This window comes from Halyomorpha halys, unplaced genomic scaffold, assembly GCF_000696795.3.
Source record: "Halyomorpha halys isolate HHAL.00 unplaced genomic scaffold, Hhal_1.1 Scaffold4026.1, whole genome shotgun sequence".
NCBI lineage: Eukaryota > Metazoa > Arthropoda > Insecta > Hemiptera > Pentatomidae > Halyomorpha > Halyomorpha halys.
In genome coordinates, this window is record NW_027109115.1 from 9,285 (window position 1) to 21,362 (window position 12,078).

Consider the following 12,078-nt stretch of genomic DNA (forward strand, 5'->3'; position numbering starts at 1 on the left):
TTAATAACAGTATTTTTGCTTGTACATTCTACTGCTTTAACCATATCGAAGAAAATTTTGATTGCTTGCTGCCTTTCTACGAAAGTATATTGTAGTTCAGCCTCTAGTTGAGTGGTCGATAGTGGACCTCCCTCCACGAAACCCACATTGGAAGCACTGGAGAATATCATTTCTTTCAAGGATCCATACTAAGCGCTTGTTAACCATTCGTTTCATTATTTTGCATAGGAAACTTGTTAGAAATATCAAGCGAAAACTGTTCGTTTGGCGGTTGTCTTTTCCTGCTTTTACTACTTTTAACTACTACTGATTGTCCCTAGACATTAAGAAATTCGCCAGTTGTCCAATCATGGTTAAAGAATTCGAGTAGCCAATTCAGACAGTCTTGTGGAAGGTGCAGAATCATTGCGCAATAGATTTCGTCAGGACCGGGTGATGATCCTTTGAAATTACGGAGAATCGATTTAAGTTCCCTTTTAGAGAAAGGATAGTTATATTTTTTTTTTCTGGGTCTTCAGAATGGTGATACATGGGGTTATCTGTGGATTCTGTATCTTCTGTATCATCTGAATGAATGGAAGATGGGTTAAATATTTTTGAGTAGTATTCAGCAAACTTTTCAGCTATTATTTCAGGGTCATCGGTCAATTTCCCCGTCACATAGTAGTGTGTATCGGGTTGCTGGATAGTTTTAGTGGATTTTCCTGATTTTATCCCATACGAAATTCGTGGGGGTGGATGAATTTATAGTTTCAACAAATTGTTTCCAGGATTCAGATTTTCCATCGTTTATTGTTCGTCTGCATAGAATTTCTTATCTTTGTTTCTTATACTGTATGAGATTTGTTTGTGTGCTATTCCTTTGAAAGGTCTTGTATGCTTTCCTACGGTTTCGAATAGCTTCCTTACATCGTTCATTAAACCAGGGGACGGAGGGTCTTTTGGTGGTGCTCTTTATTTTAGGAATAGCTGACTTCGCTGCTTGCAATATTCTCTCCATTAGAAGATGACAGCCGTCCCCGACATTCAATTCACATGGTTGTGTTTCAGGTGGCTTGACGAGCGAAGTGAAGAGCGTTCAGTCTGCTTTTTCGATCATCCATCTAGGTTTTTTGGTTATATTATGATTCGTGTTTTTAAATTTTTAACGGATTGGAAAGTGGTCGCTTCCGTAAAGTTCGGGTAGTACTGTCCATTCAATAATATGATATAATGAGGGACTATACATGGAGAGGTCTATGGATGAGTAAGTGCCGTAGGTGGAGCTTGAAAAGGTTGGTTCTCCTGTATTGAGAAGTAGCAGGTTCGACTGATCTATGAATGTCCCTATTATTCGTTCTCTTGTATTTAGATCATTTGAATTCCATCTCGGGCTATTGCCATTCAGATCACCTACAAAAAGAATAGGGTGAGGGAATATACTGTAGATATTTAAAAGGTCGTTTGTTTGTATAAGTCGGTCTTGGGGTAAGTATACATTACGAATCGAAAATGTTATTCCGAGGTGTATGGTTATAGCTGTAATTTGAAGGTTGGAGTCAATTTCTATTTATTTTTTTTTTTTAGAGAAAACCGATTCATTAACCGCAATGAGGACGCCTCTACATGCATGGTCATGATTTGGCCCATCTTTTCGGCATATGTCAAAACCTTTTAACGAAATGTTGTCTCTGGTCTTGAAGTGGGTTTCTTGTATACATATAAAAAATGGATTCTCATCTTTAATGAGTATCTTCAAATCATTAAATTGCGTTTTTAAGCCAATACAATTCCACTGTATAAGAGTCATTTTAAAATTTTGAAGAGGTTGCTATTGTATTTAGAGGATAAAAAAGTTAAAATCCATTTTCCATTTTGAAAAGAGATAGATGTATAAAAATAATAGTAATGGATAAAAAAACAAAAATATAAAAAAAAATAAAGATAAAGAAAAAAAAATAATGATAATAAGATAATAAATAAATGCATATGAATATGTATAAACGCGTAAACAAACCCATACATATGCATACACACATGTACACGGGCACACATACTCGTGTATGTGTACCAATAGGAGATTTGGTTTTCGTTATTATTTTTTATTGTATAGTTTTATTGTTTATATTTTCTCCAAAATTGTATTTGTTTGAGTACTTATATCTTTTTTTTCAGTAATATGTGAATTTTGTATATTGAAACTTATGAATACATGAGGTCATATTTCAAATAGAATGTTGGCTGTGGATGAGTAAAACTTATTCAAGTCAATTTATTATAATATTTGAAAAACAAATTTTCAACGACATATTGTGGTCCACCAGAACACTTGTTGGGAAACATTACAGTATTATTAAATAGTGTATAAAATATTATGATTATTAAAATCATTCTTAAGTTTTTTAGCGGCTCTATCAAACCATAAAATTTCTCCTTTATCCAATCCTAACTCTCCAAAATACTTGATGCGCCTTATTACGTCACAAACAAACTCTTCCACAAAGAGACTTCCACTTACTTATGTTAACATCCCTTTCGTTGCAGATTTGGCCCCAAACAAATATGCGTCTTTTCATTCCAAACTCTACCCATCCTCACCCATTACTTCTTAATCTCTCATCCTTAACAATCCCTGATAATCCTCCGAGGCGTCTGAAAAGAAGATGGGCAAGGGACCTTCTAATTAAAATTAATGTTTACAGTACCAACATTGAGTGGTTCCTTCCCAAGGTTTTCAAGTGTTTGAAACATTCATCAAGTTTGCTTATTGTGTTTTTTTTTTGTACAGTTGTAAATTACATTAAATAAATAAAACAAAAAAAGTTTTTTAGCTGCAATAAGCTTTTTATGAATTTTCCTCTGTAAGTTGCTAATAGTTGGAGGACAACAAGCCATTAGAACGTTAGACTCGTTCGATGGAACAATGTCATAAGGTATGTCTTGGATTTTAGTACATCATACAAAATTGTATCAATTTATCTAAATTAGAATTTCTGAAGCATGGAATAGTTTTGAATGACCGATCTATATAAATTTAAATTGAAGGATGACCCCTTAAGGTTACGTGAGTTAATTTACTATCAAATCCGATTCTATCTGGTACACTGGACCCATAATTTCATGTCACGGTTAATAGATATGCAAAATCAATGTGGGGTAATAATTCCAAGTTGACATTATCATTGAACCGTGTTATGCCGATAACATTTCAAACAACACGTTCAATCAATCATCAATTAAAATATACAATAATAGTAAACTAACAACTGAATGAAATTATTATAACTGAAATAAAATGATTAGAATAAAACATTATCAAGGATTATTATACAAATTATTACTTTCATATTACGAGAATTAGATCTTTATTATGCTCAAAGAAGCTCTCATTTTTTTCATTATCGATTATTATTTATTCTTGATCAATAATTATTATGATTTTAATATATTCGATACTGATTTTCGAAATAATTCAATGAAAAGTTCTTCAAGAATCAATTAATTGAATGACTTTCGCTCAATATGAAAATATGCTCATTAGAAATGTTCGAAAAAATCGATTCAACAGATGTATTGACTTGGAGCAAGAAGAAGGATCTAAAGAAGTAAGGGAATTACAATTTTAAAATGATCAAAAAGCTCCACTTTATACTTCCTCAATTGCAAATTCAAATTTTCATTTTATAATCAATGTTTAAAATGAAAACTTAAGAGGCTGAATTTACAATCGATCATTTTCTCTTCCAAAACATCGTTAGCAACAGATGAGCCTTGTCTATGAGTTCAGCGGAGTAAACCTAGTCAAGTAGAAAATTCAAATTATAAAAAAGCTAAACAGTCAGGAAAAATTGGTATCAAAGACAGCATAACCGTTCTTTAAATGAATAAGAAATAATGAGGAACAACTAAATCGAGGTGTTTACATTTAATATTATAGTGCCTAAACACTTCTTTACGATAGCTTTTTTCAATTATTTTTTCTTTTGAAAAAAAGAGAACCTTTTCTTAAGTGATTAGAGATTTTTGATATAATGATTTTTCATGAGGGGTGAAACTGTTTCGTTGATTATGTAGTGCTGAAACTATCACCCAGGACATATATAGGAAGATGGTCAGGGTTGCGGTCACAAGGGAAACGAAAATAGTTTACAACTATTTTATTTTCCAACGTTATTACCCAGGACCATATGGCCTATGCAGCTAAAGTTGCAATTTTTTTTAATTTAGCTTATATAAATATAATTAAACAAAGGTTTATTTATTTATTAATGCCTCATTCTACCAAATGCACTGATAAATGTAATCACTGGTTAAATTCGCGGTCTTTTGAATTTGAGCTACTTGGGTAGTAATTTCATAAAACAACAACCAAAATTGTGTGTGGTATATATCACTGCATTAATTTACTAAAGCTACATTCGAAAAAAATAAGATAATTGTTGGTGGAACAATTTTTCCAGAGAATGTTGAGACAGGAACAAGAGGATAGCCACGAAATATTTTTTCTTTTACTCCCAATATTCTTTATTTTTACTCAATGTGCCTTTATTTATTTAAGAATCATTACATTATTTTGGTTGCATATTTTTCTAATTTCATTTTTTATATTAACTCAAAATGTAATTCATTTATACATGAAATACATTGTAATTTTATCTTAGATTTTGAATTTATTTACTAGTTCATAACACAGACCAACGTGCTTTAAATTCACCAGGCCAATGTTTCTTTTTGTTAGTAAAGCAAGAATCAAGGTGTAAGAAAAACTTGTGCTATTAAAACAATTGATGATATAGTACCCAATTCGTACAATTGAAGATATAACACCCAATTCGTACAATTGATGATATAGTTCCCAATCCGTGCAATTAATGACACACGACTATAGTATCTTTCAGATCAAAGAAATTCGTTGCCCACATTCCAGTAGCAGAGGCTAAGAAAAGGCAGATTATAACCATGTTCGTTAACTCTTCTAAACTTTTAGGTATAAAGGCAGTTGATTTTCAATATTCCAGTCTTCCGAAATATCTTTTGATTTATGGCATTTATACAAATAATGATACCAACTAGTAGAACAGGTATACTTTGACAGAACTACCAAAAATTCAATATGAAAACTCCAATTTTGTCAACGTCTTAGAAACAAATAGATATATATTTTTTTAATATTACACAATTCTTCTCTACAATCTCATTTTATCAATTTTTTATATTACATAAGTACATGATTGTTATAATTTAAGGACAATCTAATAATGCAGTAATAGTTTAGTGAAGAAAATGGGATACTTGTCCCATTAAAGTTTAAACTGAGTCACTAGTGTTAGTGTGTCACTCTGTTGGTGTTGACTCGAATGCACTCCCTGGATATCTGCTATTGTGTTGCTAGAACAGAGAACAAATTTCTACAAATATTTCGTACATATCATTCATCTTTTAGCGAAAATTCTTCTCCGGCTGCAAAGATTTTTACTCTTGTTCTCTTGCCAATGACAAGAATAACTTCTTTTCCTTCTGATTTAAAGCCTAACGGAGCTTCAAATGTCTTAAAATCGCCGTAATACAATCAGCGTCTGCTAAATATATTGTGTCTACATTGTCTATCCTCCTTAAATGATGAGTTGACGAATCTGCTAACATAGCCTCAACTTCAACAAACATTAGTTCTGCAACACCAGCTGCTATAGCCTGCTGGGTTTCTTTGATTTGCCCACAGAAGAACATCTTTACAATATTTATCCCAATGTATAACCTGTTTGCAGTATCTACATATAAATTTATCTTTCTTAACTTTAGAATTAATTGGGTCTCATGTGTAATGTCCGTAAGTGCAGTTCATTGTTCACATCACTGTAATTGTTACTGTGTCATATGGGTACAATATTGCTCAAATCCCACTCTCAGACTTCATATAGCGTGAGTTTAAAAAACTGTTGAACATTTTTATATACTCATATAGTAATAATAATATTCTTTATTTATTCTGGAATTTATCCCTATTTATATAAAATATATATTTATATGGAATTGTATCGGATAGTTGTTGAGGAGTATCGTTGGAATATGAGGAATAGTTTTCAGGAGATGATTGGATCCTATTACGATTGCCTTAGTCAATTTAAGCTTGTTTTTTTTTTGTGGCCGGTGACTAATTCGATTCAAGACTTCTTGAAGCTTCTACGTGGCAACTAATAGGTCAGAAGGTGGGAATGAATGGTAAATTTGGAAATCATCAGCGTACAATTCGTATTGAATACGTTGGAAAGGAGGGGAAGGTCATTGATGTAGATGGCGAAAAGGGTAGAGGAAAGCAATGAACCTTGAGAAACACCACAGGTAAGGGGTCGAGTCATTGATGATGGTTTATCTAGAACTAATACGTACTGGGAGCGATCGGAAAGGAAGGATTGAAACCAGCGCAAAGCACTGTTGGATAAAGGAACATTTCGTAGTGTATTGAGAAGGATGTTGTGGTCAACCGTGTCAAATGCTTTGGAGAAATCAAGGAGGATTAGGATAGTTAGGTTTTGGTGTTCCATGGCAGTTTGGAGGTCGTGAGTTATTTTAAGGAGAGCGGATTTTGTTGAATAGCCAGGTCAAAAGCCGGATTGGAGGGGATTGATGAGGGAACGTTCTTCTAGGAAGTTTGAGAGTTGGTTTTGAACAAGGCGTTCTAACGGTTTTGAAAGGTTAGAGAGGAAAGAAATAGGGCGGAAGTCATTAGATGAAGAAGGATTTGGGATTTTATTTAATGGTCGAACAAAAGCGGTTTTGCAACGAGAAGCAAATGTGGTTGTGATCTATTGGAAAAGGTAGGAGCGAAGATCAGAAACAGATGGGGTCAGTGGGATATTAGAATTGGAGAGAAGAGCTACTCATGGGCCAGAAACTCATGGGCGACAGGAAGGCGAGAGTAGGTTCGATTACTCAGGAAGAGAGTTGGAAGAACAAAATACTGACCGAGTACAATGATATTTTTTTTCAAAGAAGGAAATATATTAGGGACCACGGGAAAAACTGCATGAAATACCTTTGAAACAGGATAGGGTGACCTACGTGAAGGAAAGCCGTTATCTCTAGGCACTTTGACAGCACATTAGGCATGAAATAGAAAGTTTACAAAGAGAAGGGATAATCGTGGACAGCACTTCAGCTTATAACAGTCCATTGTAGGCGGTACGGAAAAATAATGCACCTGGTGAGAACGAAGAAAACTACCGAGTTGTATAGACTATCGCATGCTCAATGATAATACGGTTGATGAGAAGTACCCTATTCCGAGGTTCGAGGACATTCTGGACAGGTTGGGTTAAACATTTTTAGCACATTAGACTTAAAGGTAGGGTACAATCAAATTTAAAAGAACTCAAGGGACCAGCATAAGACCACATTCGCATTTGAACGAGGCCATTATGAATTTACCAGAATGACGTTTGGTCTCAAAAATGCCCCCGTTACATTTCAAAAGCTCATGGACGAATTTTTGAGAGGATTGGATGAAGCAGTTTGTCAAGGATACATGGACGACTTGCTAGTGTTCAATAGATGAGAAAAGGACCATGTGGGTCATTTAAGGAGTGTGTTCCAGTGGATAAGAGAATTTGTACTCAAGCTATCCCAAGAAAAGTCTATGATCGACCAGATTAATTTTTTGGGACATCCTATCTCCAAGGAAGGTGTTAGACCAGACATTCAGAAGGTGTCGGCCTTACAAAGGATGGCATTACCAACAGACGTAAAATACGGCGATTGCTAGGGGCATTAAATTACTTCAGAAGGTTTGTTCCGGACATGGTGGAGTATCTTGTGCCCCTCAACTATTTGTTGAAGAAACGGAGCACAATAGTAGTGACGCCAAACATGGCCCATAACGTCTGAAAATGCTGTGCAGCTACAACGAGAACCAGTTCTGGCATTTCCTGATTTCGAAAAAGCAATTACGCTAACAACTGATACAAGTGAGTATGCTCTGGGGGTGGTGTTGGCACAGGACTAAAGAGGGAGAGCGTCCTGTAGCCTATGCCAGTCGGCGTCTCACAGAAGCGGAAGCCAGATACAACCCCTTAGACCGTGAACTTCTAGAAATCATGTTTGCAGTGGACCATTTCTGACCCTATGTGTTTGGGAGGCGTTTAGGGCCCACACTGATCATAGACCTTTGCATTGGATAGAGAAATTGAATGAGTCCACCGCGCGTATCACCAGATGGTATGATATTCTCAACCAGTATAATATGGAAATCACATACAAGCCTGGTGAAGACAATGTTGTTGCAGACTGGCTCTCAAGGGCAATAATGGTCAATGCGATCGAGGATAATCAGGGAGAAACATCTGGAAATGCTTGACAGTTCTTGAGAGAGTGGACCTCGGAGGAGAAACAACAACCAGGCACACAAGAATCAAGAAACAGACGACTGAAGATGAAGATTCGACTGTGGAAAGACCACCTGAGATGGAAGAGATTGATGAGATTATTAATGAAAAACGGCGCCAGATTATATGGAAAACAAGAACCTCGGGGAAATTGAAGATCGAGCATGGTAAATATGGCAGTAACAGCATCTGGTCACAAATTTGCATCAGAGATGACCTGGTATGCAAAGCCCTAGAAGATGCATCAAATGGTGGACATAACCATCATCTATCGGTAGGCAATGCAGTAGTTGGGAGAAGGTCCATATACTGTATGATGGTGGAGACTCTCCGTGGAGCGCCAAAAATAGGTGACTCGCATATCACCAGGGAAAGATAAACCAAAGAGGACTGAACGAAACTTTACAGCCATACTTACGCCGTCGATACTTCTGGTGGGGTATGAAGCGCACTATTCAAGAAATCATTGGTAGCTGTGATGTATATGGGGTTGTTTCACTGGTCACAGTGGTCAAGGTATTAAGCAAATTGTCAATGGCGTACCCAGTGAAAGCGTGGTCGGCAGAAGCAGTGTTAAGAGCCCTACGAACATGGTTCCAGTTTTACGGCGTACCAGACAGAATCTCATCAGGCAGTGGAAGGGAGTTGAAAACACAGGCGTCAGGGAAGAAATGAAAGTCTTGGAGGTAGTGTGGCACCTTATTGAAAGGCTACACTCTCTGAGACCATCTGTGGGTGTATCAGTTGGAAAAGGGTGTAGAGCCGGATGAAGCGATGGAACGAGAAATCGTGGCATACAATCATTCCATACACTCGGTCACTGGGTTTGTGAGACACTTAATGTTCATAAAAACATGCATGTATTTCCTTCTATTTTATATTTTATAAAGTTATTAATCGCTGGAGGGTCAGTTATGGTTAATATGTTAGTTTTTAATCTTTATCTATATATGAATATGAATATATGAAACAGAACAAGTTTGGGTGGTCTCATAGATTAATTGGCTTATCTGAGTGACGTCTTCGCCGCCGCTGTGACGTCTTCGCCGCCGCGGTGACGTCTTCTAGGCCGCTTTCTCGTCAAGGTTTGCTGTGGGCGAAATGGTGAAAACCATGTATCTCGCCCGATGTCTGAAAAGACGTATTTTCTCTTCAAGGGCTGGCCAGCGTGTCCTGGAGCCTGGCTTGATGGTAGGGGTAAGCCAGGTCCTAGCTTGCATGATGCTTAGGCTGGGGCGGCATTGGAGTTGCAGCGTCTTCGGGGTCTTCCGGTGTTCGCGGCAAGGGGGGCATCAGAAAATGAGACCCCCGACTCCGACTTTATATAATTTTAAAAAACAACGACAAAAATCGGATTACTTAAATCCGACATACCGCCCACCTAAATTTGGCTTAGCCGAATTTATTATGAAAATTGCAGAGAGACGGGGAAGATAAGAGACCCGTAGGCAACACAAAAGATAACAATAAGTATTAAAACGGAACGTATCATGCATTATATATGCAATTGGAAAACAACAAAGATGCCTGGAATCGACATTCATGCATTAACAACAAATATTAGCTAACGGATTGATAACGTACGATCTTTGATCAATTAAGTCGCGAAGTCGATGAATTGGAGGATAGATCTTCAGGTTGGACGTAAGGTAATGAGAATCGAAGTACAACGGAAAATGGTCATCCTATATTGCGAATAACGACCTATGAAAATGGAACAAAACGTCTTGCAAACGGAGAGCAAATCCTGCCGCCCACCTTGAAAAACCCCAAGCACAACGAAAGAAGGCTCAGTTTGCGTTAGGAGCAGAGCGCGAGATATTAAAGAGCGACGCGCAGGTGCGCTGGGAACCGTGAAAGCAGAGAGAGCTAGCCGTAACGCTTTTGCGAGGATGCGAGGTGTGAGGATGCGTTTGAACGATTGCGGAACGAACGAATGCGACGGCGTGGGCGGCTATGTTTAACTGTATCGGGGTTGTCGGGTTTTCGATTGGTCCGACTCGAAGCGGTTGCATCATCCTGTATGAGGAGCGAGATGCCGGTAGACGCGCTATTCGAATGAGTCCCCATAACGAATTTGCCGAGTACCGTCGGCAGGCGATATAAGTGACCATTCCCGAAGGCCTTGGTGGGAGCACCAGTCACTAGGCGGGGGTATAGGTCAACGCCTATGAGCAAATCGATGGGGCCGGGAACGCCAAAGCAAGGGTCGGCCAGGACGTGACTCGACAAGTCTCCGATAACCCGCGAAGGAACCGGACGCCTTGGTAAGTCGGAGGTGATACGTTCAACAACGAGCGCACGGACCTTGAAGTTCGTGGTGTCATCGACAAGGGACCGAAGCCTGAACGTCATCGCACCCTTGATGTTGGCGACCTGAGTACCTCCTAAACCGGCGATTCTTCCGTCGAAAGATTGCAGCTGGCCGCCAATCCTTGTCGTGAGTTCGGCAGTAACAAAGGTGTACTGGCTGCCGGAATCCAGTAGTAGCCGTGCGGGCGCGGAATGCAATACGGCACATGCAGTTCCCATAACTGCCTCCGGACAGCAATCATGAGGCCCGGACGTAACACGGGTATGACCCACAAAATCCGCGGACTTCGGCGAAGTAATGGCGGCGGAGGAACACGATCGGTTTTCCACATGTAACACGCTGTGGTGGTTGGCGCGACAAAACGTACACGTGTACTCCGAAGGGCATTTCGAGGCGTGGTGACCCGACCTCAGGCTATTCCGGCACAGACCGGATGACTTGATAAAGTCGTTACGCTCCTGAAGGGTCAAGGCCAGAAATTTATAGCACCGACCCAAGAGGTGCCGTCCCTCGCAACGGGGACAACGTTCTTTGCCGGGAGAGACGGATTTCCCGCGTGAAGAGGTGCCGGGTGACTGGCGACGCCCCGATCTGCCCGATTTCCCTGGAGACGTGCGCCTAGGTGGCGACTCGGATAGACCCGGAGAACGTCCCTTTGTGCCGACTTCGCTGGCAAGCAAGGAGATTCCGCCCTTCCCTCTACCGGCGGGTTTAGCACGTGGAGCGTCGGAATGAGGCTGCATATCGAGTTCGTGAGACAGCTTGCACGCCATTAATCTCTGTCTCACGAACGCTATATCATCGACCGTGGGAAACTCGCTGCTTGCATGGGCAAGCTCGAAGTGCCGTCTGGTGACGGGGTCCAAAGCTCGGAGAGCTAGTGTGGACAGGATGACGTCCGACTCATCCTCCAGGGCCAAACCGCGAAATGCCTCGATACCCTCCCCTACTTCGGCCAAATATGATGCGTATTTCGCGCGTTCTCCGCCAGATGTGGGGCATTTGTGGTTCAAGACCCTTAGCAGGCATCTTGAAGCGAGAACGCGCGGATTATTATATTCGCGCACCAGCGCGTCCCAAGCCGGCTGATAGGAGCTGGCATTGAAAGGGAATCTGGCTAGTAGCGACGCGGGTTCCCCACTAAGGGCACTCTTTAAATAGTGCATCTTGTTCACGGGTGCCAATTGCGTGTTGTCGTGAACAAGAGCGATAAAAGTGTCCCGAAACCGCGTCCAGGAGGATAGTTCGCCGTCGAATTTCGGGATTTGAATGTTGGGCAGTTGGGACGAGTACGTCGGCGCGGCAAAGCCTGGTTTGGCCCCCTGAGCGGTGGAATCGCGCTGAGCCCTAATCTTGCGGTACCGCACCTCGACTTATCGCAGATCATTTCGGATTTCGTCGTAGCCC

The 12,078-nt window shown here is 39.8% G+C and overlaps 1 protein-coding gene across 1 annotated transcript; it reads right to left on the bottom strand.

Annotated features, from left to right (window-relative positions):
• Nucleotides 1–10,226: 10,226 nt before the first annotated feature.
• LOC136795747 (uncharacterized) lies at nt 10,227–11,837 on the bottom strand. The gene has a single exon (XM_067047329.1). The coding sequence runs from the start codon at nt 11,835–11,837 to the stop codon at nt 10,227–10,229; it is 1,611 nt and encodes a 536-aa protein (XP_066903430.1).
• Between the last annotated feature and the right edge of the window lie 241 nt (nt 11,838–12,078).